This window comes from Pelophylax lessonae (genome assembly GCF_965119305.1).
Source record: "Pelophylax lessonae genome assembly, chromosome: 1".
Taxonomy (NCBI): domain Eukaryota; kingdom Metazoa; phylum Chordata; class Amphibia; order Anura; family Ranidae; genus Pelophylax; species Pelophylax lessonae.
Window position 1 is genome coordinate 410,424,476 of NC_138768.1, and position 26,347 is coordinate 410,450,822.

Below are 26,347 nucleotides of genomic sequence, written 5' to 3' on the forward strand. Positions count from 1 at the left end.
TGCAACTTCAAAATAGTTCCTGCACTACTTTAGCCTGACTTTTATGCGTTTTTGAGGTCTATAGACCTCAAGATTACACAGGCATGGCTTGTCAACTTTTAGGTCGAACAAGGGCGAAAGGGATCTAAAGCAGAGCAAATCCCATCATTTTAGGTCTCTATAAAGTTACATTCCTGGAATGTCTGGATTGCTAACTGAACTTATTTGGTTCAGATGGTGTCAAGCGTGTGTGGTGGCAACCAGTTGAGGAGTACAAAGACAAGTGTGTCTTGCCTACAGTCAAGCATGGTGGTGGGAGTGTCATGGCCTGGGACTGCATGAGTGCTGCCGACACTGGGGAGCTACAATTATTGGGGGAACCGTGCATGCTAACACGTACTGTGACCTACTGAAGCAGAGCATGATTTCCCCCCCCCCCCCCCCTTCCGGAGACTGGGCTGCAGGGCACTATTCCAAGACAACGACCCCAAACACCTACAAGATGCCCACTGGCTTGCCAAAGAAGCTGAGGGTAAAGGCGATGGACTGGCCAAGCATGTCTCCAGACCTAAACCCTACTGAGCATCTGTGTGGCAACCTCAATAGAAGGTGGACAAGCGCAAGGTCTCTAACATCCATCAGCTCTGTGATGTCATGGAGGAGTGGAAGAGGTCTCCAGTGGCAACCTGTGAAGCTCTGGTGAACTCCATGCCCAAGAGGGTTAAGGCAGTGCTGGAAAATGATGGCCATACAAAATATTGATGCTTTAGGCCCAATGTTCACTTGGGGATGTACTTTTGTTGCCAGCGGTTAATGGCTGTGGTATTTTGAGGAGACAGCAAATTTACATTGTTATACAAGCTGTACACTCACTACATTGTAGCAAAGTGTCATTTCTCTATCAGACGCAGCCTAATCTTCATCAGCTGAATGGGTTATGCTGCTCCCTGCAGGAGTAGTCCAGACAGTACAAAAATTTTACATGTACATGCCAACGGGGTTGTCCCGGCAGGCAAAACTCACCCACACTCAGCTCAGCAAACCAGTTTGTTTTTTCCTAGAGGAGGAGTAGGACCTAGGTTTCCTGCTGGGACTGCGGCCTTTTTTTTTTTTTTTTTTTTAAAACTTCTTTTTAGAATATTTTTATTTTTATTTCTCTTTACTCACTTGCTAGCTAGTGTCAGGGGATTTCTGCTGGTGATCTTCAAGCAATGCTGGCTGGGGCTTCGCACTGGATAATCTAGATCCCCATGGTCACCCCAGCCTGGTCTACGAGCGTGAGCAGGTTATAGTCCCGCACTAGGCTTCACCACGACAGTGGCCCTTTTCCAGATGGGTGGATGCCTCGGTGCGATTGGATGCCTCGGCGGGACGCAACGACCTGGAATGCCCCGAGTGTCAGCATACCCCTCGGCTGGCAGCACCCCCACTTCGTGTGGGAGGAGGTCTGCTCGGGGGCGAAGCCCACCTGTTCCATGGTATGGTGAGTGAATGTGATTCCCCCCTGTTGCCCCTGGTGGCCTTGGGGGGATGTGGGCCCTCTCCTGGGGATAATGGGACCTGTGCCTCCTAAAAGATTCCCCCTCTCTGTGGTGGTATCCTCTGATTCAGAGGATGATGTGGTTGCCCCCCACCTGAAGGGTCGCTGTCCTCGCAGTCAGATGCTAAAGAGGATCTGCCTTCAGCTGCAGCACGGTAACGTGCTTTGATGGAAGCCGGCAGGGACGTGGGTGGCCTTTGGCTCCTGCAAGACTGAAAAATCTGGCAAGGTTTTCCCTTGTCACGACGCCTTTCATGATATTGTGAATGCGCAATAGTGGCGCGTTAAGCACGTGTTAGTGATGCCAAAACTCTTTAAATGCTGGTATCCTTTTGCTGATACGGTTTCCAACCGTTGGACGGTACCACCTTGTTTTCAGATTGAATACATTTACTATTTTGCCTGTGGAAGATTCCCCGGTTTTTACGGATCCAGTGGACAGGCGGGTAGAATCCCTTTCCTGGCATCTACACGTGTTGTTGGGTTACATTTTGAAACCAGTTTTTGTCTGTCTTTTGGTTTCACAGATGGTTACGGAATGGATTGGGGCCATGAAGGGGTCTTTGGACCCTAAAATAGTTCCTCCAGAAAAGCTGAAACTTTTGGACCATGTGGCCCAGGCCCTGGTGTTCCTGTGTGATGTGTCCCTGGATGCGGTTCCCCTGGTGGCCAGATTTTCGGCTGTGGGGATTGCCTTACGACACATGGTTTGGCTGAAGAGCTAGTCGGCTGACCAAGCTTTCAAGAAAGCTCTGGGAGAACGTTTGGTGACTCCTTGTATGAGTTGATCAAAGGTCTGATGGACGGGAAGGGTACTCTTCCTCAATCCTCCAAAGGTAAAGCACCCCGTACTAAGCGGGTGTCCTTCCTTTACTGCTCAGACTGTTTTTTCGTGCCTCCGGGATGCAAGAATAGGGTAAGCTGTTCAGAGCTTCTGGAGGGGCTAAAAAGCATTGGAGCAAGCCCAAACCCAGTCAGTCTGGTACTGCAGACAAGTCCTTTTCAGCATGAAGGGGTGCCCACACCAGTCTCGGGGGTGGGGGGGGGACATCTGCGCTTCTTTCGGGAACCCTGGCATTCCTTCATTCAGGACAATTGAGTTTGCAAGCTGGTATGTTCTGGGTACAAGATAGAATTTTGGTCCCGGCCGGGAAACAGGTTTTTTCTGTCCAAGTCTTCACCTGTGTCCGAAGCATTTGAAGGATCTTCAGGAAGCTGTGCAAGATCTCTTGGCTCAAGGGGGTGATTGTGCCGGTTCGGCCGCAGGAGCGCTCTCAGGGTTTCTATTCAAACCTGTTCACGGTACCCAGAAAGGAGGGCAAGGTGCGTCCATCCTGGATCTCAAGGCTCTGAACCGCTTTGTACGGGTGCAGAAGTTTTGAATGGAGTCCATTAGGTCAGTGGTGGCATCTTTGAACCAGGGGGATTTTATGGCCTCCATAGATATCAAGGATGCATATCTCCACGTCCCTATATTCAAGGGACGAACGTGATTCCTCCACTTTGCGGTGGCAGAGGAGTATTATCAATTTGTGACATTACCCTTTTGGTCTCGCCTCCGCTCCCAGAGTCTTTACCAAGGTCCTGGCCCCTGTGCTGGCCTTGTTACGTCAGCGAGGTATCTCAATTGTGGGATATCTGGATGATCTCCTGTTGCGAGCAGTCTCCTATTCGGCTCTGTTGGGCAACATCCCCATTATGGTTCAGACCCTTCAGGAATTCGGGTGGACGGTCAATATCCAGAAATCTGCTGACTCCATCCGTACGGGTCACTTATCTGGGGCTGACTCTGTTCTGGCAAGGGGTCTTTCTTCCCTTAGACAAGCTTCAGAAACTGCAGAGGACGATCCGGTTGCTGATGGAAACCGATCAGACTTCTTGCGGACTTGCAGGAGGGCTCTAGACTTGATGGTGTCAACCTTCGAAGCAGTCCTGTTTGCTCAGTTTCACTCAAGACTGGCAAACTGGAACAGGGATCCTTGGTCATTGGACCAGAAGATTAGTTTGAGCCACGGCTGTGGCTTTCATCAATCAAGGGGGCACCAAGAGTGCCCTGACGGCTAAGGAGGTGGCCAGGATTCTGGTTTGGGCGGAAGCCAATGTTCCAGCTCTTTCCGCAGTCCACATTCCGGCTTTGGAGAATTGGCAGGTGGATTACCTGAGTCACCAGGTGTTGATTAAGGGGAATGGTCCCTTCATCCGGCAGTGTTTCATCTCCTGTATGCCCGGTGGGGGACTCTGGAGGTGGATCTGTTTGCATCTCATCTCATCTGGTGGCTTCTTGGAGCCGATATTGCCTGACTTATGCCTTCCCTCCGCTCGGCAGTGGAAGGCATTCCAGTCGTTCTGGTGGCACCAGACTGGCCTTGGCCGTCTTGGTACGCAGAATTTGGTAAAACTGGTCGTGGATCCTCCATGGCGACTTTCTCTACTGGAAGATCTGCTGTCTCGTCTTAAGGACCGATCTACCATCCTGCTTTACGGTCGCTGGCTTTAATGGCCTGGCTGTTTGAAAGCAAGCTGTTGAGGGATAGTGGTATTTTCAACTCAGTGATTCCTACCCTTTTTGAAGGCAAGGAAATCGACATCTAGGAAGATCTATCATCGTACGTGGAAATCGTACAATTCATGGTGTGATCGCTGCAGCTGAACCCTCGCTTGTTTTCTATAGCTAGGGTTTTGGCCTTTTTTACAAAAAAGGAGTTGAGTAGCACTTTGCATTGGGCACTATCAAGGGTCAGGTTTCTGCTTGGCCATTTACTTCCAACGTCCATTGGCTACCAATAGCTTAATTCGCACTTTTATTCAAGGGGTGCATCATCTGGCTCCTCCGAGGAGGTCTCCGTTATCTCTGTGGGATTTCAATCTGGTGTGGTCTGTTCTTCAAAAGCCTCCTTTATGAGAATATTCAGAATAGGGAGATTTCTCTGCTTTCTTTGTCGCAGAAAGTTGCCTTCTTAGTGGCCATTACTTCTGCTCACAGAGTATTTGAGTTGGTGGCGCTGTCCTGTCTGTCTTATTTGGTGGTCCAGACTCCACAGGGATAAAGTGGTCCTCCGACCTAATCTGTCTTTTCTCCCTAAATGGTGTCAGATTTTCTCCTTAATGAAGACATCGTGTTGCCTGCCTTTTTATGTCCTAAGCATCCCAATGAAGTTGCCTTTCATTCCATGGATGTGGTCTGGGCGATTCAATTTTTTTTTTTTTTTTAATCTGACGGTTACGGAGTCCTTTCGAAAATCGGACTCTGTTCTTACAGATGGCCCTCGCAAAGGTTTGTCTGAGTCTGCTGTGATCATATCAAGATGGATCAGGCAGACGATTGTTCAGGCTTATTCCATCAAGGGTCAGGTTTCTCCTTTCCCTTTTGAAGGTGCCTTCTACTAGAGCGCTGAGTGCCTCTTGTTTTTACTAAATTCTACAGAGTGGATTTGTTAGCATCTTTGAATGCCTCTTTGGCTGCAGGGTTTTGCAGGCTGCTGTTTCGTCAGAGAATGTTTCTCTTTGGGGTCTTTACCTGGGTGTGCTCCTGTTGTTTGGTTGAGCTTCAGGTTACCCGGTTGGCTAAGTTTAGCCTTTTGGAATTTACGTAACTTTCCGGCTGCGTTCTTTCCATCCATCGTGCCTACAATGCTTTGGGACATCCCATTCAGCTGATCAGGCTGCGTCTGTCGATTGACAATAGAAAATACGATTTTTTGTAAGATTTTACTATAAAATATTTTTCTCAAGTCCATTGACAGACGCAGCTGCCGCCCCTCTTATTTGGGGATGTGTTTTTTTTTTTTCTTCACTGCTTGCAACTGAACTGGTGTGCTGAGCTGAGTGTTTATGCCTGCGGGCTCAGCCCCGTGGGTGTGTACATGTAAAACGTTTGTACTGCCTAGGCTACTCCTGCAGGGGGCAGCATAACCCATTCAGCTGATGATCAGGCTGTGTGTTGATAGACAGAGAAAAAGATTTTACTGTAAGATCTTACAAAAATTGTATTTTCTTCAGTGTCGTCACGTGAAAAGATATGATAAAATATTTATAAAAATGAGGGGGGTTCCCACTTGTGAGATACTGTAGATATACCTGCAGAAGGGGCCAGCCTGAGCTGATCTAGCAGGACTTAGTTTTCTGATGGTCGTCCTTAAGAGAAGGTGGTGTAACGATAAACATGAACAGGTTATTCTGTTACTGCTACAGGCTCAGTCTCTTCAAGCAGGGATCTACCCAACTCTACTTCATACCAGTATCACAACTAGTGCCAGAGTTCTTTGGGGAGGAGAGAGACTTAATACACAGGAAGAACACCTGACATTTGCTTTCAGATGAGGGGACAGTTTTTTTTTATATTGCGTATGCAAGAATGTAATGTATGATTGTTCTCGCGTATTGCTGATGGTCAAGGGTGTTCTTAGTCCATGCTTTAGGTAGCTATTTGGACACCTCAGGAGTTGCAGTGGTAATTATGGTCTAGGTATCATGGAATTCTACTATGTTTTATGCTCCAGTCTCTATAGTAGTTCACTCCAATTCAGATATGGGTGATCTTAGCTATTTTCAGACCCAACCAGGGATGGAAAGCAGCGTCTCCATGATTACAGTGCCTGGGTGGTCCCGGGGCCAATGACACTAAGCGGTTTTTTATGGTTGCAATCAGATCACCGCTGTAGGGTGTTTTTGGTCCCTATTGTCTCCAGTGAGTGGAGTATTATGCCAATGGCCCACGGAGTAATTTCAGTATGATTCCTAAATGCTGATTAGGGGTTCCCTGCTACTCTTAATAGTTATAGGTAGCACCTCTCAGTGGAGTCCGTGGTCATTTCCCAAATCTTTGACATCAGTATGGACAGAGGCTGACCCCTTCCAATAGTTCCACGAAGTTGGCAGATCAGACTAGCATCTCTTACATCTACCAATCTCAACCAGGTACCACCCAAGGGGATCACAGCCCACAGGTGGAAAGTTACACCAGACAAGGTCTGCGAGGTGGCAACCTGGTCGAGGTGTCAGTACCCTTACAAAATATTATGGAATAGATTTCCTGTACAGCCAAGACCAGTCTTTTCAGTGGAAAGGTCCTTCAAACTGTAGACCATCCCCCCAGTAGTATTACTTTCCAAATCCCCTCAGATGCTGCCCTGGAAGAAGACTTGAGAAAAATGGAGTTGGGTACCTGGTAACTTTTTCTAGGAAGTCTTCCAGGGCATCACTCATACCCCTCCCCTATTTTTTTAGTTGTAAGTTTTAAGGATGGATAGTATACATTTGCCTGTTCCTCCCATAACTTGAAAGTTATTGAGGCACTGAGGTATGTGACTGCTTTTTTTTTTTTTTAAATTGGTAGATATGTCTCCTCCCTCCCACCTAAAACAGGAAATGCATATCAGTTGCTGCCCTGGAAGACTTTCTAGAAAGTTATCGGGTACCTAACTTATTTTCATTTTTTTTTTTTTTTAATATATCCTAAGGGACCTTTTGATCCTTTACTCACTGAATTTAAAGGCTTAGTTCACCTTTCTGAATGTTGCATGTTACGCCTGTATTTAGGGTGTAACGTGTTTAGTATGCACCCCCGATCTCTTACTCCTCCCTTTGAATGAATAGGCTACAAGTACTGTCTGCCATTGTGCCTGATGGCTTGTAGTTCTCAATGAACTGCAAGGACGCTGGTGAGCACTCTCGTAGTGCGTTGATCTGCCTGCCCGTAGCGGAGGTACAGGCAGACAGCTGTCCTGAGAGTCTGCAGGGCATTGCCTCTGCAATCTGGCAACCCTTTAAAAAAAAAAAAAAAAAAAAAAAAAGCTGCCAATGTATTTTTTATTTGGGGGAAAAAAAACATGTGCGTTATTTTTTTTTAAAGGTGCATGTATCCTTGAAAATGTCACCTTCCCAAGTCCTCGACTCCAAAAGTTGCAGCATTCATGATCCCTCTGTATACATCCTCTTAGGATATTTTGTATGGGAACTGGGCTCACCCTGACAATACCCCATGGAGGAGTTCACTCTAAGGCCCCTTTCACACACTCCGTCCATCGGACAGAGTCCGTTTTTCTCAAGGGGGGTAGGTTCCGCCGATCCCCCTCTGAGCAGGAGGATGTCAGCTGTGTGCGGAGACACAGCTGTCAGTTCCCCCATGCATCTCTATGGGGGAAATCGGATGGGAACGGACCGTCGGTCTGATCCGCTGGACGGAATTGGAAATAGGGTTTCCATCCGGCCAGATTTGACAGATTGGATGTCAGCGGACATGTCTCCGCTGACATCCGATGCCCCATAGGGATGCATGGGGAGAGCGTTCAGATTCGCCAAAACGGACAGGCGGATCTGAATGGGGTCCGCCTGTGTGAAAGAGCCCTTAAATGGGGCATGCCCTTGTTTGGATCTGGCAGTCTCTTTATTACTTGCATGCCCAGTGGGGGGAGGTCCTGGTATTTAAGCATGACTTGTACAAACATCTAGAAGCTTTATTCTAGGCTTCTTCCTTTTTTTTTTTTTTCTTACTTGTTACAGCAATTTTACGTTTGACTGTTGCAGTAGATAGCGTGTGCCAAAGTATTAACATCAGGGCTCATGGAATGAAGAGACTAGGTAATTTAGATACTGAATACGGAGGATCTTTAAATTGCCATGAGTTTGGATGCTTTAAAGACTCCATCCAGCAACTTTTAATCTGTACACTTGTGCAGGATTTTATGGCTTAAGTCTTGTCATCAGGAATACCTTGCTAAAAATGTGGAACATTTCACCTTTTAAATGGGAACGTTTTGGTGTTTCCTGCTTGGATGTTTTCATCCAGTAGGTGACTGGGTATGACTATTTTGTTACCCCCTTGGAATAGAAGGTGAAGTCTATGGTTTAAAAACTTGCTGCTCCTAATTCAAAAAGGGTTTTCCTTTCTCTACCTCAGGCCCTTACATCACTGGACCTCAAGATACATGTGCATTGAGATCCTTCTGCCTAACCAAAGGTTTTGCGGTGGAGGACTGTCGCTTAACTTTTGTGGCAATGCCGTTCAACCTGTCAACAATTCCCATAGTGTTCATTAATTGTCCAGACGAGAGTGATACTCATGGACGCATGTCTTGCAGGGCTCAGGTAAACTTGTAACTATAACAATTCCCTCAATTTGCGTGAGGGTTCTGTGAAAGATGGTAGCCTTTCTTTTGAGACATTGTTTTTGGCCACCTTTCTGTCCAGGCCCCTACAAATGGATGGTCTTAAGGGCTTGGAACACTAGAATGCAGTAATTGGATTCCCTGTTTCACCAGCACAAGAAGGTCTCTGGCCTGGAGTGTATCGGCACAGATGCTGAAGATGGGAAAATTGTGTGGGGGGGGGGGTTTTTTTTTTTTTTTTTTGTTTATTTCCCTGGAGGGTCTTGATGGCAGATGCTAACTTCAGGAGTTGAGATGGGAGTACTGGACATACTCTTGTTTCAGGGAACTTGGTCTCCGCAGGAGATGCCGTTGCCCATCAACATCCTGGGATTTAGTGAGTCTCCTTGCCCTACTGCATTGCTCTGTGCAGCTGAAGAGCCTTCTAGTAAGGGTCCAGTCTACACTGTGGTGTTAAGGGATATATTTCATCAAGGAGATACCAGAAGTTGAGCTTCAATCTCAACGGAAGTGGACCTTTACCTGGTCATGGGTGGAACTTCATGTTCCTGCACTGTCTACCTTCCACAATTCAGGTTTGGAAAAATGGACGGCAATTTTTTTTTTTCTCTGCCGCCAACAACTGTCTGGGGGAATGGGTCCTTTACCCAAGTAATTTTACAAATTCACATAGTTGGGCACCCCAGATGTGTATCTTTTGGCATCCAGATTCAATGCACAGGTGGATGGATGGGTTCGTCTGCAGGACCTTAGGATCTTTAGTGCTCGTGGTGCATGCTCTGAAACCATGGGATCTGTTATTTTTTTTTTTTTTTTTAACTTATGCCTTTCTGCTGTTTATAGTCTCCCTCCCTCTCCTGTGTTTGCTGGCTTACAGGTGAACTAGGTACCCTGATATTGTGGACACGTAGTTGGATGATCATTGGCTCTTCTAGATTGTCGGATGGTCTGAGCTTTCTTCCAACCCTTATGCCCCATACACACGTGCAGATTATCTGCAGACTTTTGTCTGCAGACTTACCAAAACCATATAATATGAGGTCAAACCTAAACACTTTCAATTTGTATGCAATCCGGCAGGCCCTTGCACTACATAGAAAAGGTAAGTCTGCAGACAAAAGTCTGCAGATAATCTGCACGTGTGTATGGGGCATTAGTCTTTATGCCTGTTCACATTGACATGTGCTTAATTTGGTGCAGCATAGTGCATGCTTGGCCCATAGACTTCAATGGGAGCACATAAAAGAATGCACGTACATATGTGGTTTTTGTCTTTATATTTCAGTCTTTCCACTCTTACCTTTTTTTTGAGGAAGTATTCCTGGTACTTGGCTGACTTGGTGACTCTGGCTAGGGGGTTTTATATGGCACCAGTTGTCGTTTTTGCATGCGTTTTTCTTTGCCCCATCTCAACCAGGACATTATTGCTGTTTTTCTGTCTTAGGCTCCATGTACACGGGACGTTGTTAAAAGTCCCTTTGAATGCTGGAATTTTTAGGATGTTTTAAACGTCCATTCGGTCGCGTTTGTACCCGCGTTTAGCGGCGTTTGCGTTTAGAAGCGTTCCTAGAGGTCAAAAAAATTATTCCCCTTTAAAATGGAAAAACGCGAACGTTCGGACGCGTTTGTGCGTTTGAAACGCCGGGAAACACACGTTCGAACGCAAATAATTGCGTTCTAAAAAAAGTCCCTGAACGCAACTGCCTGCAAATGACTGTAAACGACCTGGTGTACATGGACAGATAAGATAAAATGTAGATGTTCAGGGGCTTCTGAAAAAAATGCCCAACTGCTCCTAAACGGCCATTTCCAGCGTCCCGTGTACATGGACCCTTAAACTGTAGACTTGGGAGGATAAGGTTCTTCACACTTTGGATGTGGTGCATGCTATCATTTGGTGTTTGGTCAACTGCTTTTGATCCTTTTTAATTTGGTTTCTTTTTTTTTTTTTCTTTTCTTCTTTTGTACTTGAGTATCCAATTTCCATATCACTTTTCTTGTTGGATCCATCAGCAAATTGTGTTACCACATGACTGCTCTGTGCAAAGAGGAAGTGGCTTGTGCTACTTTGTCATTGTTCTCTATTTCCAAGTGCACGCCAGTATGCAGGAGCTTCCCCTCTCTCCCCCAGTGCCTAGTTAACACTTTATAAATGTTTCACTAACTCGATTTAAAGGCTTTAGGTGCTGTTAGAGAGCATTGTGAATGGAACATGCTGCTTAATTTTTAACACCGTACAGCACCACTGCTCCTGTCTGAACTGCACTGTGTGGTGCCATGGTAATGTTCAAGGCGGGTGTTGAAGGGTGCTTATGAGGCTTTAAAAATGCTTAACAAATGGAGCATAAACACATGGCATTGATGCACGTAAACAAGACCTAAAGACAGCGCTTTACTTTTTGGTTAAAAAAAAAAAAAAAAAAAAAAAAAAATTACAGAAGCGATACTTGGCTCTGGAGAAAAGCAGGTTAAATCTTCTACTGCAGTGCTGTAATTTTTAAATAAGTTTCTAAATGTTTTTTTTTTTTTTTTTTTTTTTTTTTTTTAAGGTTGCTCGTAAAGCAGATAAGGGAGTTGCGGTCTGAGTATGGGGCTTTGCAGAACCAGTGCAGGTAGGTAACTAATTACCTTGTTTAACTAAAGGTGTGTGTTTAAAGGGGGTCGTCCATACAGGTTAAGTTAAGCAATTACCACCAAGTAGGTAAAATCAATAGAATTATGCAGGAAAATTAATACTGCAGGGGTAATTTTTAAGTGTGTTTTTTTTTTTTTTTTTTTCTGAAATTGGGGGCACTCTGCCTACCTAAAACAGAAAACGCATCATCCACAATCAAAAAGCACACCCATCTAGTCATCTGTTGTGTTTTTACTGTTTGTTTTCCCACAAGCCTTCATGCTAGTTGCAGCAGGGGCCTTCCAGTGTGTGCTCCCCCATGGTTTCAGACACCATAGACCTGAAGGAGTTGGATATTTGGGCTCTTCTTGGCTACAAATAACTTTTTTTAGTACCCTAGTTTTGGAGAAGCAACTAACTTTAGTAGCAGACGTGGTGTTGTCACACATCGGCATGCCTGTCAAATTTAGGATGAGCAGCTGCTGTGTCCCTATACACTTAGTGGCCTGCCTGCACGCAGCACATGGCAGCGCAACCTGCATAAACACATAGCTCATTCTTGTCCTATTGGGCGAAGGCATATGTGAATGAAGCCTTGGATAATACACCACAACTCTGACCTCATGCTTCTGCAGTATGCCATGTCTTTCTGTACTTAAATACACGACATTAGAGCTAGTGCATGTAGTTTGGTTAAAGTCTTGTAGTATTTGATCATGAATGTGGAATAGATAGCTTAAGAGTAGGGCTTTCGAGTCCTGCTCATGTCTGAGGCCTCATATATGAAATGCACTGAATCTGTATATTTCTAATGGTGGTGGTCTCCAATCTGTGTCCCATTGGGGAGATTACCTTTCACTTGCTATAGCCAAGAGATTAGAGGAAATCCCTTCAAAGTGAGGGAATTCCAGTGTTTCACCAAAACTAGTGTCCCCATTGGAAGATTTCCCTTCTTAGTGTTCTGATGTTAACCCAAAATTTTGTGAATCTCTATTGTAATGTGTTTAATTCTAAAACCTCTTTGCTTATGGTGGCTCTTGAAAGATTGAAATTTTTCTGATCTTTTATGAAGCACCTTTAAAACGCCTTGCTTTTTCATACCTAGTCAAATATTTTGGAATTGCACAGGTATTCCGTTCCTGCAGAGTGCATGCGCCAGTTGCATTTAAAGTAAATATCTTCTAAACGGTGCACGTATAGGAGAGAGTTCCTGTACCTTTAGGTAAGCTTTATTATAGGCTTACTTAAAGGTAAAAATCATACAAGGGATTTTACTCCCACTTTAACTCTCTAAAATATCTGTGTAGTACATATACTGCAGGTTGTAAGGACATGTTACAACATCTACTACATTTAGGAGCAGCAGTTAATGAAAGATTTGATGGGCCAGCTAACGCTTGTGCTATTAAAGATCATACTAGTGGCCTTTGATCGGAGTGCTTGGCAGCTTAAGACCTCCAATTCTGGCTGTGTCTTTCATTTGTCAAACTATGGCCTGTTTTATTTATAACTTGAAAAGGATAAGTTCCCTTTTTTTTTTTTTTTTAAATAAATGCACTTGTGATCAGCAGGTGACAGATGCAATTTCGGGCTCCTGCAGCCACTGTGCATCTGTCTGCTTGTACCTCGTACAAGCAGGTAGTTAGACAATGACAGGAAGACTCAAACTGCCTAGAGCGCTTACTAGCACCCTGGTAGTTTGAGAACTACAAGCCATCTCCTGAAATGGATGTCGGTACTTGTAGTTAGTTCATTCAGAGATCTGTGACTGAATGATGCGGCCGTGCTGAACCATATTCAAATTGTGAAAGCGGGTGCAGGGAGAAGATCCCCGGCCTGGGTTGGGGGAAAATCGGCGAGATATACATGTTTACATGTTCCCAAATGTCAACTTCTCTTTTTTAAAACTATGCTCCTGCATGATTTTTCGTCTGTACTTGCAGTAAAGTTTCTGAGCTGCATGAGGTAATTTCTAACACATTATGTTTACTATTTCAGAGCAACACAAAATGAAACAACTGATGGTGAAAAGAAGAAAGATAAAATAAAGGAGGTATGTACACACGGGCATCTATGCTAAAATATTAAAAAAAAAAAAAAAAATTTGTGGGCCGTATTTTATTTATTTATTTTTTTTGTATTTAAAAAGTATGCAAATGTCTTGTTCATATCTATTGTTTTTAGCTGCAAAAAAAACAAATGTGTAGAAATCCTGGATATATCTGCATGGCCCCATGGGATAAAATTGTTTACAGCTATGTGTTTTTTTTTTTTTTTTTTTTTTTTTTTTTTTTTAATGCCTAAGGTGCGACAGTTATGGGAGAACATTATAGGGAACCTGAAATCTGTGGAAAAAGAGGTGGAAGTTGTGGATTCTGTTGTTGTTGGAGATGTTGATCAGTACTGTTTGGATGGATCAAAGATTTCCCTAAACATTCCCAGTGCATTGGTGAGCAGAATTGAAAATGAAATGCATAGGGTAAGTATCTCCTCCAAAGTTACTCGTTCTGTTTTTAGTTCTTTCCTTTCAGAGTGACATGTCTCCACTCAGTAAACAGAGGGCAAAACTGAGTGGAATCCATCTTTAAGGGCTGCATTATGTCTAACACTTAAGGCGTGTTTTTTTTTTTTTTTCTCTGACATTGTCATTTTTATCTTGATTTTTTTTTTTTTTTTTTTTTCATGTTAGTTGCAAATAGAAAATGTGTATGAAGCCGGAAAAGTGAACCTTATAACCATTGTCCAGCTCCTAAATGAAGCCCTAAAAGTAATCAAATTAGAACAGAGTTGCAATGGTGGCCAAAAACTTCAGGTGGATCGCCAGTACCTTGCGGCAAAGGCCAAGTTTGAAACTGAAGTTCTTACAAGGCTAAGACACACAAGGTGAGACAAATATTAAATCTACAAAAAGCTGCAGAATTCATGAGACAGTAAAACTGTTTTTGGAGTTGGTGTGTCAGTGTCTCCTACCTCCTAAGCAGTTCAATTTAACAGATCAGTTAATGCCACTTCCTCCTTCAGAGGTGGTATAGCTGTGTATTTTGCATGGTTTTATTGGCTATTAGGGTTACCTATCAATGTTTTGGTGTGTTGAATTGTTTTTGTGGTGGTGTTTTTTTTTTTTTTTTTTTTTTTTTTTTTTTAATTAAAAATTGTAAGTATTTTACATTTTCACATAAGTTGAGTGGAATGGATATGGGTGGGTACTAACTCAATACCACATTGAGTCCCGGTTGGATCTACTTCTATACGTACAATTTGAAATAGAATTGTTTCTCCGCTCTATTATCTCTGTTATCCAACCTATGAAGCTAGTCATTCAGCTTGTGTATAAAAATATCAAAACAATTTTTATTATACAATGGTCAAAACACATTTTAAAAATTTAAAATGCCAATCATCCTGAAGTTGATATTTTATATGTATTTTACAGTGAACTTGGCCTTTCTAAATATGGACCCTTTCCCTGTTTATGTCCACCATTCAAAATAATTGTGTAGGTGACCATTCCGATGTACCTCCTTGTGTACAAATATAATCTAAATTACTGCATACCTGAGGTTTTAATTTTGATAAGGGAATTTTGCTCAATATGGTGGTGGAATGTTCATTTTATTGGGAAACCATGTTAATCGCTGGGCATTTTTGATACGGATATCTGCAGGATAATTTTTGCATTTTCAGGGTCTATGCACGCTAGGAGCAGAAAAAAAACTTTTTTTTTTCCTTTCTACAAAAAAAAAAATTTTTTTTTTTTTTTTTTACAACAGAATGGAAAAATAGTACTTGAATAAGACCAGTCCAATGTGTCCCGTAGTCTAGTCACTTAATCTCTAACAAACCACAGTTAGAAATCTATAGTAAATCCCCATTCAAAAAACAGCTGCAGGCATCAACCCGGTACCATGTGGGGTGTTTTTTAGAATTAAAAAAAAAAAAAAAAAATTTTAAAAATGCAGATTTCAACGTTTTTGAATACTTTGAAGTGCAGTGGAGAGGTCTTTGTAGACCCCCCCCCCCCCCCCCCAATCCCTCCATAAAGAGTACCTGTCGCCACCTATTACTGTCATGGGATGTTTACATTGCTTGTGACAGCAATAAAAGTGATCAGATTTTTTTTTTCTTTTAAAAAGTATTAAATAAAAAGATTAAATAAAATGGCGAGAGAAATTTTTTTTAAATCACCCCTGTCCCGTGAGCTTGCGCACGAAAGAAAATGCATACCTAAGTCGCGCCCGCAAATAAACTTTTCAAATCACACGTGAGGTATTGCTGCGATTGCCAGAGCGAGAGCAATAATTCTGGAACTCAAACTCTAATCTGGTAACCGTTAATATTTTTTAAACCTTCGCCTATGAAGATTAAGTACCGTAGTTTGTCGCCATTCCACGAGTGTGCGCAGTTTTAAACCGTATCATCTTGGGAATCTATTTACTCGGAGAGACCTCTTTCACAATATACAAAAATCGGGCAACTTTACTGCTTAGTTTTTTTTTTTTTTTTTTTACATGCAGTGTAATGTTTTTTTTCCAAAAAAATTGCGTGTGAGACCGCTGTGACAATATATTGCAAAGATTGCTATTTTATTCTCCCAGTATATATATATATGTGTGTGTGTGTGTGTGTGTGTGTGTGTGTGTGTGTGTGTGTATATATGTATGTGTGTGTGTGTGTGTATATATGTGTGTGGGTTCTAAGTAATTTTCTAGCAAAACATACTGATTTTTAACTTGTAAAAAACATAGAAATAACCTTGGTCCTTGAGTGGCTAACATAAAGCAATGTGCAAGTGCACATATGACTATTAATGCTCTATACCCAAGTTGATGTAATTATGGACGCTTCAATACAGAAAACGAAAGAAATATATAGTAAAGCCCCGATATAGGGTAGGGGAAACAATTTGGCTCACGTAGTTAAGGTCACTAGAAGGAAAGAACCTGATAAACCTAACATGGGCCTTTGCTTTAATGCCCAAGTATCCCAAAACATTCCCCTTTTGCTCATTTTTCAATGTACAATTAAAAATGCCAAATGCTCAGACGCTACATCTATGTGTATTTGACCGTTTTAGTGTAGTTTCTGTCAAACTCCTCTCAAAAACGTGTGTGTTTGTGTGTGTGTGTGTGTGTGTGTTTTTTTTTTTTTTTTTTTTCCCTACCTTTTTTTAAACTCTTCTCTTGAAATAGGTCTCGAAGGCCCTAATGTGCATGGACACACAGGCTAACAATGAGCTGCTTCTACAAGGAGAAAAATGCCTAACTCCTGACTCCTGTAGAAGCAGTATTTGTGAAGCCCAGTGTGCATGGACCCTAACTGTTTTTTTTTTTTTCCCAAATGGGTTTTGATCATTTTTTATGTAGTAATAAAGAGGGCAGATATTTTTGTACATAACCGTTGACTAGTTTCTTGTGTTTGATATCTCTGTAAGCCAGTAGAGGGGTACAATATTGTTTTTCAGTTTTGTGTAAAAATGAAGGTTACATAGTACAGTTGTATGTAATGGTGGGGGATTGATACACAGATGGAGATAAAATCTGCTCCCTTTGTCACAAAATCTCCCTAGAGTAGAAATGCTTTCTGATGACCGGGGCGAAATAAGAGAAATCGTCACGGACAGATACGGAGCAGACACAAGCTAATTTAAGATGGCTTTGTCCATTAGCTGTATCTTGTCTGTCTATGCCTGTTAACACGATCTTGACTGTTTGTTTGTTTTTTTTTTTAAGACATAAAATAAAAAGAGAAGACCTTGTTTCTATTAATAAATCAATTGTGGAAAAACAGAAGGACTGGGAGAAAAAATGGAAGAGTATTCTTGGGATGTCACCTTTTAACCTCTTCAAAGGACTGAACCCAGTAAGTATTCAACAAGCACCAATTAGGGGGCAATTTTTCAGATTTTCATTCATACGTTAGTGCGATACACCCATTGCATACTGTTGTATTGCGCATTGCAATATAAACCCATTTAGGGGAAAAAAATAAATTGCGTGCAAGTCTGCATATTTTACTGTGAGATACACCCTTTCTATACTGTTCTATTCCGCTTTTCAATAAACACCCATTTAGGGGACAGAAAGATATGAAATTGCGGCCTAGCCTGCATCTGTACGTGTGAGATACACCCTTTGGATACTGTTGTTCTATTCCACTATTCAATAAACACCCATTTAGGGAAAAATTAATAATTTTGCAGCGTTTGCTGATTATGTTACTGTGAGATACACCCTTTAAATTTGTTTGGCGCCTCTACTTTCACCACCAATGATTGCAGGGCCTTCAGTTTGCCTCCTGTTAACTCCTCCTACTCCGCATCCTCATCCTCTACCGCATCTGGAGCAGTGATCACTTCCAAGGCTTTCAGGGCAGTCATTCACAAGGGGCTCAGAGGGTGGGTTCCTGCACCCACAAACGGCAGTTACACAATTGTCAAGCAAGGGCACAGTTCTGGAGGATGACTAGGTGGAGGAGGAGGAACCATGTTCACAGCAGGGTGGCACCCTGATAACAGATGCTACACTTGATCTTAGGCAAAAGATCGAGAAGAAATGCTGGTGGCATTCCCAATCTGACAGCGATGGCACAGTGGAAGCACAAGGCGAAGGAGGAGGTCGCCAACGCAGCCAGGGCACCACCAGCACATCAGAAGGCAGGGTTAGCATGTATGAAATATGGAAAAGCTTTGTCGGCATGCCACAAAAACCAGGACCACCAGCTTTTATTTTTTTTTAAAAGCCCCTGGTGTGTGAACACACTCATACTATCACCCGGTGGGTGCATAAAGTGCACACCAAAAAAGTGAAACGCAAAAAGTGCACAGGGTGTACACATGGTCCTTGACCCTGATCCGATCCCCCAGGGCGCAAGGCTCCTGACAGGGACTGGGGTACTTACACTGGCTAACCTGGCCGAAACCAGGCAGCCCTGTTCTTTAGGAGGTCTGCTGAAACAGACCACCCCAAGTACTAGGTGGGGCTCTCCCGAAGAGACCCCATTAGAGAGGGCGAACCAAGCCAGAAGGCCATATCCACCCCCTCCCAAGACTTTCAGGCACAGACCAAGGACCTACACCCTACTAATCACGCTGTGAAAAATAGTGTACTGCCACAATAAAAAAACACAACGGGAGACACACAACAAATGTGGGGAAAGGGATAGTGGAGAAATGGAGAATATTTTTTTCTTTTGTGCACAGTGCAGCTCTGATTTAACCATGGATCCCCTGGAATGTATCACTACCTGACCCCACTCCTGGAAGCTGCAGGACCCTCTGGGTCTCAGTCTGCTCTTGCGACCATGATGGCGGCCCTGCAGTCACTTGTGTCAAAGGTTGATATGGCCCTGCAAAGGCGGCCTTGCAAGAAGCGACCCCCCCCCCCCTCTCCTTCACCTGTATCCTCTGCCTCCTCAAAATAATAGTTGGATCTGCCCGCTGCGGATGCGAGTCGGCCCACTTGGTCTGCGTCCACGCACCCAGAGTGCTCTAACAGTAAGGATGAATTTTCTGCAGCCGCGCGTGAAAAAGCACTGGTGGAGGCGTTGTCAGTGCGGAAAACATTAAAGTTGGAGGACTCGGCTGATGCTGATTTGGCGACGCAGGTGCGGTTTGGTACCCGCAGATCTTCCAAGGTGACTAAGGTGTTCCCCTTTCCTGCCTATTTTGACGAGATTGTCACTAGTCAGTGGGGTTCCCTGAAACCCATGGTTGGAATGCCTAAGCATTTTGCTAGGAGATATCCCTTTTGAGGAGTGTCTCCTGAAGAAACTGATGGTTCCACCGTTGGACTCTCAGGGTTTCCAGGCTAAGTAAGGCCACACTTTTGCCAGTGGAGGTTTCTCCATCTTTTAAGGATCCTGTGGACAAGAGAGCTGAGGCTCTGGTCCATTACCTGTTCACCGTGGCAGGTTCAATGTTGAGGCCAGTGTTTGCTATCACCTTGGTATCCCAGACCTTAATGGAATGGGAAAATATTTTATGCCAGCATCTGGAAGGGGGTCAACGCCCTCCTGAGCTGGCGGGTAAGTTGGGCCAGGGGCTACAGTAGATCTGTGATGCATCTTTGGATGCAGCCCCTTTGGCTGGTAGGGTATCTGTCACGGCGGTGATTCTTCACAGCCTGGTTTGGGTAAAGTACTGGTTGGCTGACCAGGCTTCTAAAAAGGTGCTGACTGATCTACTTTTTGTAGGTGACCGTTTTGTTTGGTGCCTCTATGGAAGTGATCATTAAGGGCCTTACAGGAGGTAAGAGTACTTTACTTTTTTTTCTCAGAAGACAATAGGGTCCACCAGTTAGTTCGGCTACAAGATCGAGTTTCAGTCCTTGCCTCCAGCAAGGTTCTTTCCTTCCAATGTATGCCTGTCTCACGATTGGCTGTAGGACCTGTTGGAACAAGGAGTCATTGTGCCGGTTCCAGAGTGTGAAAGTTTTCAAGGGTTTTATTCAAATCTGTTCACCGTTACGCGGAAGGAACTCAAGGTTCGCCCGGTCTTAGACCTCAAGGCTCTGAACCACTTTGTGCGGGTTCAGAAATTTTTGGATGGAGTCTATCCGCACTCTAGTGGCTTTCCGTCATCAAGGGGATCTTTTGGCTTCTATCGATCTCAAGGACTCTTTCCTACATGTTCCAATATATGTTGGGCACCAGCCTTTTCTTCGTTTTGCCGTGGGCAAGCAGCATTATCAATTCGTGACGTTACCTTTTTGGTCTCGCTTCAGCTCCTCGGGTGTTCACAAAGGTTTTGCCCCAGTGTCGGCCTTGCTTCGGCAGAAGGGGATCGCGGTTCTAGGTAACCTGGACTATCTGCTTCTGCGTGGAGTGTCTTCTTCGGCTCTAGAAGTCTACTTGGACGTTACTGTGCGAACTCTGCAGGAGTTCGGATGTACACTGAATTTTTAAAAATCTGCTTTAACTCCGTCCACCAAGCTGGACTACTTGGGTCTGATGCTGGATTTAGCGTCGGCCCGGGCGTTTCTTCAACAGGTGAAACTTCTGAAGTTGCAGGATGCAATTCGGCTCTTGTTGTTCATCCATCGGTTGTCGCTCAGGACTTGCATGCAAGTGCTGGGTCTGATGGTCTCCACCTCCGAAGCAGTTGTTTGCTCAGTGCCATACCGGACCTCTGCAAAGTTATAATGGCCAAATGGAACGAGGATCCGTTGTCTGATGATCTGATCATGTTGAGTCGGAGTACGAGGAAGTCTCTCATATGGTGGCTCCACTCCCCGGCGCTTTGCCTGGGAAAAGCTCTCCATTCCTTCTGCGTCTCGCCTGTTGAAGTTTCTACCTTTTTAGGTGTAGATCAATGTTTGCCTCTGGGCACCATCAAGGGCCAGATTTCGGCTTTAGCCATATTTTTCAAAAAGCCGTTGGCAGCGAAGTCCTTGGATCACACCTTTTGTGCAGGGAGTTCGCCACCCGGTGCAATCCCTGGTACCTTCATGGGATCTCAATTTGGTACTGTCGGTACTTCAAAAGCCACCTCATGAAAACATTTGTGAACTTCCTTTGCTCACTGTCACAGAAGGTGGCCTTTTTTTTTATTACTTTTGCTCATAGGGTGTCTGAGTTGGCTGCGTTGTCCTGTCAGTCACCTTACCTGGTGGTTCACAGGGACAAAGTGTTTTTACGACCCTGTCAGGCGTTCCTAAGGTTGTCTTGGGGGTTTCATATGAATGAAGACCTATTGTTGCCGTCCTTATGTCCTAAGCTGAAACATCCTGAAGAAATTGCTCTACATTCCTTGGATGTAGTCAGGGCTATTCGGGGGTGTACCTGACAGTGACTGAGTCGATTTGGAAATCTGATTTTGTTTGTTCTTGCGGATGGATCTCGTAAGGGGCAGGCCGCATATGCTGTGACAAAATTTCAGATGGATCAGGCAGACAGTGGTACGGGCCAATTCTGTTAAGGGTCAGGGTTCTCCTTTCCGTCAAGGCACTTTCTACGAGCGCGCTTAGTGCCTACTGGAGCTTCTGTTATCAGGTGTCAGTGGTTCAGGTGTGCAAGGCGGCTACGTGGTTTTCTGTACACATTCACAAAGTTTTTTTAAGGTGGATGTACTTGCATCTTCAGATGCTGCTTTTGGCTGCAACGTTTTGCAGGCTATGGTTGCAGAGGCTCCAGCCTCTTGAGGGTTTTTTTTTTCCAGGTGGCGAGCTCCGGTTGTTCATGGTTGAGCTTCTGTGTGGTTTTTTTTTTTTTTTTTTTTTTCCTGGTTGGCTAGGTTTAGCCTTGTTGGGAATTATTTGTATTGTGTTTTTTCCCACCCCTCATGTTGATGCTTTGGGACTTTTCCAAGGGTCTAAGAAGACATGGAGCTGTCTGTCTGTGAACAAGAGACTGGATTTTTGTCTTACCATAAAATCCTTTTCGCTAAGGGCTATAATAGGAAGGGGGTGCTGTGGGCCTGAAGTGGTTAAGATTAAGGATTTCTTATGAATCCTTAAACAAGGCACTTTTTTATTTATTTTATTATTTTTTTTTTTTTCAATTCCCCCAAACCCCTTAATACTAAAACTGGATATGGCACAGATAAACACACTTTTTTTCAGGTGTTTTATTGCTACTTGGCCAACTATAGCATTATTACTCACTTCTCATGCCTTATTTAGTTTATAAAGGTCAGCCAGGTGCCTCATGTAAAGTTAAAGCTCTTGTTTACTGGCGAGCGAACATGGTGTAAGTCTCCATTTGGTTTCTAAACCCTTTTTAAAAGTTGGCAGTTCATGCAATAACTCTTTTACATTACATGTAATGCATTAGCCAGCTTATGCTATATAATATCTCCAAGTTATTTAGTAGCTTTAATGCAACCTAATATTCTGCTGCAGTGATTCAAGAGTAATTTAGCAGATTTTTTTTTTTTACTCTGAAAATGTGCAGGGTGATCATTGGTTCAGAATTATCTGCACTAAATTGTTTAAAAAAAAAAAAAAAAAAAAAAAAAAAATATTTCGGTCATTGAGGGACACCGCTCCTGGTATTCATAACCATTGGGTTTTACTGCCCCCCTACAAGATTAGGACACTAGGCAGAAAATAATTCTGGCTACACCTATGGACAGTCCTAGGGCGTATACTCAACCCCCCCCCCTCTGCTACAGCCAGTTTTTTTTTTTATTGCCTAGTCAGGAGTTAGGACCTAGTTCCTTGCTGGGATCTTTGGTCCTAGCAAACTTTTTTCTCTCTTTAGATAGAAATTTTTGTTTCTCCTGGATTTTTCCTGTGAGATCTAAGTGGATTTTTGACTTGCTGTAATATCCATTTCTCTGATGTTCATTGACGGACACAGCTCCCACCCCTCTGTGGAGTTAAAATTCTCACACTGCTTGTAACAGAGTGGCTATAGCAGAGAGGGGGAGTAAACCCCCTGGGACTGCCCATGGGTGTAGCCAGAAATATTTTCTGCCTAATTTCCTACTCCTGTAGGCAGCAGTAGAACCCAATGGTTATGAATACCAGGAGCTGTCCGTCAAACATCAGAGAAATGGATTTTACAGCAAGTCAAAAATCCCATTATTTGGCACACACTAAGGTATAACTAAACTGTGGTTTTTGTTTTTTAAATGGGTCTGCTCATGTTGGTTTTTATTACATGGCAGATTGATGTGGCTAATATTTTAAGAGGGCAAGCATGGTTCATGCTGTATTAAGAAAGTAGTACACCATTTCCTGGCAGGATCAATTATTTTCTATACTTCCTAAACATTTTCTTGGCTCTAAAACTGGAATCTAATGCAACCACCACATCCTAAGGATGCACATTTTTTTTTTTTTGTGTGTATTATGTATTACACAGTTGTGCTCATAAGTGTACATACCCTTGCAGAATTTGATTTCTTGACCATTTTTGTGAGACTATGAATGGGAACACAAATGTTTATTTCATGGTTAGTGTTTGACTGAAGCCATTTTATTATCAATCAACTGTTTACTTTTTTAAAATCATGACAAGAGAAACTACCCAAATGACCCTGTTCAAAAGGTTACATGCCCTGGTGATTTAGGCCTAATAACATGCACACAAGTTCACACAAAGCGGTTCTGAATGGCTAGTAAAGGTAACCATCCTCACCTTTGATTTGTTTGCATGTAACTAGTGTGTGTAATAAAAGGTCAATGAGTTTCTGGACTCCTGACAGACCCTTGCATCTTTCATCCAGTGCTGCACTGAGGTTTCTGGATTCTGAGTCATGGGGAAAGCAAAACAATTGGCAAATGGTCTGCGGGAAAAGGTAGTTGAACTGTATAAAACGGGAAAGGGATATAAAAAGATATCCAAGGAATTAAGAATGCCAATCAGCAGTGTTAAAACTCAAAGAATTGGAAAATGAGGGGTTCTGTTGAAACTAAACCACAGTAGACCAACTAAAATTTCAGACACACCTGCCAGTAAAATTGTTTGGGATGCAAAGAAAACCCACAAATAACTTCAGGTGAAATACAGGACTCTAAAACATGTGGTGTGGCTGTTTCAAGATGCACTTGAAGAAAGATGGACTGCATGGTCGAGTCGCCAGAAGAAAGCCATTACGCAAATGCCCCAAAGTATCCCACTTACAATACGCTCAAACAGCACAGAGACCAGCCTCAAACCTTCCGGCAGTCATTTTGGCGTGATGAGACCAAAATTGAGCTTTTTGGTCACAGCCATAAACTCTACATTTGGAGAGGAGTCAATAAGGCCTATGATGAAAGGTACACCATTCCTACTGTGCAACATGGAGGTGAAATGCTGATGTTTTGGGGATGTGTGAGCTACAAAGGCGCAGGAAATTTGGTCAGAATTGATGGCAAGTTGAATGCAGTAGGTTATCAAATACGAGGAAAATTTGCTTTCATCAGCCCGAAAGCTGTGCACGAGACGTACTTGGACATTCCAACATGACATTGTTCCTAAACACAAGGCTAAGTTGACCTGTCATTGGCTACAGTAGAATAAAGTGACGGTTCTAGAGTGGCCATCTCAGTCTCCTGACCCCAATATCATTGAGCCACTCTGGGGAGATCTCAAATGTGCTGTTAATGCAAGCCCAAGAATTTACAGAAACTGGAGGCTTTTTGGCAGGAAGAATGGGCAGCTTTACCATCTGGGAAGATAGAGCCTCATCCACAAAAGACTTCATGCTGTCATTGATGTTAGGGGGGGGGGGAATACACGGTACTAAGAACTGGGGTATGTAAACTTTTTTTTTTTTTTTTTTTTTTTTTTTTTTTTTATATCATGGGCATTTGGGTCGTTTCGGTTGTCATTATGATTTTAAAAGGAGTGAACGGTTGATGATAAATGGCTAGAGCCAAACCCTAACCATGAGTGAGAAGTAAACTTGGCACAACTGTGTATGTGTAGATGTGTTTTTGTGTTGGAAACATTTTAACCTTTTTTGTTCTTAGGTTAATTCCATCTGTCACTAAATACACTAAAAAGTGGGTGCAACTTTTTTTTTTTTTTTTAAATCAATTTCAAGAGACTGTAGCAGAGGGCAGAATGTATGGTTTGTCAGTGTCTGGTACATCAGGTGGCACACTACAGGCAGCACCGGAACTGTTAAAAATAATGAGCCGGTCTGGCTCTCCAGATGTTGCCGAACAAAACAATGGTGCTATGCACCCATCTCCTGCTCTGAGAAAAGCTCTTCTGCCCAGCCTAGGCCACACGCATGCGGCTACCAGAGACAATACAATTTGCTTCTGGATGCATCAGCCTTGCAGCCCCTTCAAGACCAGGGTAGTCTGGGACCACTGCAAACAAAAAAACAAACACAAGGGCACACGACCTAGCGCGTTATCCTCCATAAAAGGCTTTATTAAATGAAATGATAAAATGCTCAAACGAGCTCTTGGTAAAAGCATATCTCTATGATAAGTTGCCGTCAGCGTCAGAAACGGAAGGCTCTGATGAAGAGGCTTGGCCTCAACGCGTAAGCCATTTCCAGTCATCAAACAGTTTATCTTCTGTTTCTGACGCAGGCAGCAACTTATTGAGATATGCTTTTACCAAGCGGTCGTTTGAGTATTTTATTTCATTTAATAAAGCCTTTTATGGAGGATAATGCACTAGACCAGTGCGCCCTTGTGTTTGCAGTGGTCTCCACATGTTGCACTACAAGGCAGAAGGCAACATAGCTCAAGGTTTGAGGCTAGGCCCAAATAGTCACAAATCCATCTGCTGGGTAGCAGGAGAAAGTTTAAGACGGATGGTGACATGTCCACTGTAGATGGGCAACATAGTTGAACTAAGGAGGATTCCACGTGCTGCTTGTGCTCCTGTGGCAGTAGAGGAAATGTGCTTCCTCAAGGATTAGTGGGACAGAACATGTGAAGCGTGCAAAACTTCTCTCAGCCAAATATGTCGGCACTCAATCTCTCAGCAGCAACACACCTTCGGCGGTAAACTGGTGGAAAGTAGGAATTTTAAATGGTGTCCAATCAATCTAGTATTGAGGTAGCTACTGATCTTTAGTCTGCACAGCTTATTCACAAAGTATGTCTATGGAGACAGGGTCATACTTGGGCTGTGCCATGGCTCTGGACAGCTAAAGCCATCCGTAGCTAATGAACACAGAATACACACTTGTCTGGAAAATGCCAAATGCAGATCCCTGTGCCTAAAGGTCACATTCCAAGTTAGTATGTACTGTCTACCGGGGATGGGTGTTCCAAAGTCTGGCTTGGGGAGGGGAGGAGGCCAATCGGGTGGCTGATTTGTTGCCGACGGTGGTAGAAAAATGTTAACGCAATGTACAGTGCCTTGCAAAAGTATTAACCCCCTTGACTTTTTAACCTTTTAACCTATTTTGTTACATTACATTCCTTAAGTTCAATGTTAATCTGAATCTTATGTGATGGATCAGAACACAATAGTCTAAGTTGGTGAAGTGAAATGAGAAGTATATACATAAAACACATTTTGAGAAAAAGAAAACAGAAAATTGTCATGTGCGTATGTATTCACCTCCTTTGTTATGAAGCCCATAAAAAGCTCTGATGCAACCAATTACCTTCAGAAGTCACAATTAGTGAAATGTCCACCTGTGTGCAATCTTAAGTGTCACATGATCTGTCATTACACATACACACCTTTTTTTGAAAGGCCCAGAGTCTG

At 43.4% G+C, this 26,347-nt stretch overlaps 1 protein-coding gene across 1 annotated transcript in view; it reads left to right on the forward strand.

Annotated features, from left to right (window-relative positions):
* The window catches only part of HAUS6 (HAUS augmin like complex subunit 6), a 75,454-nt gene that overhangs the window by 10,361 nt on the left and 38,746 nt on the right, over positions 1-26,347 (forward strand). The window contains exons 6-10 of the mRNA XM_082243877.1: positions 11,175-11,237; positions 13,238-13,292; positions 13,545-13,718; positions 13,929-14,122; positions 16,969-17,098. Of these exons, the coding sequence (XP_082100003.1) occupies positions 11,175-11,237; positions 13,238-13,292; positions 13,545-13,718; positions 13,929-14,122; positions 16,969-17,098 (616 nt within the window). The remainder of the gene's footprint in view (positions 1-11,174; positions 11,238-13,237; positions 13,293-13,544; positions 13,719-13,928; positions 14,123-16,968; positions 17,099-26,347) is intronic.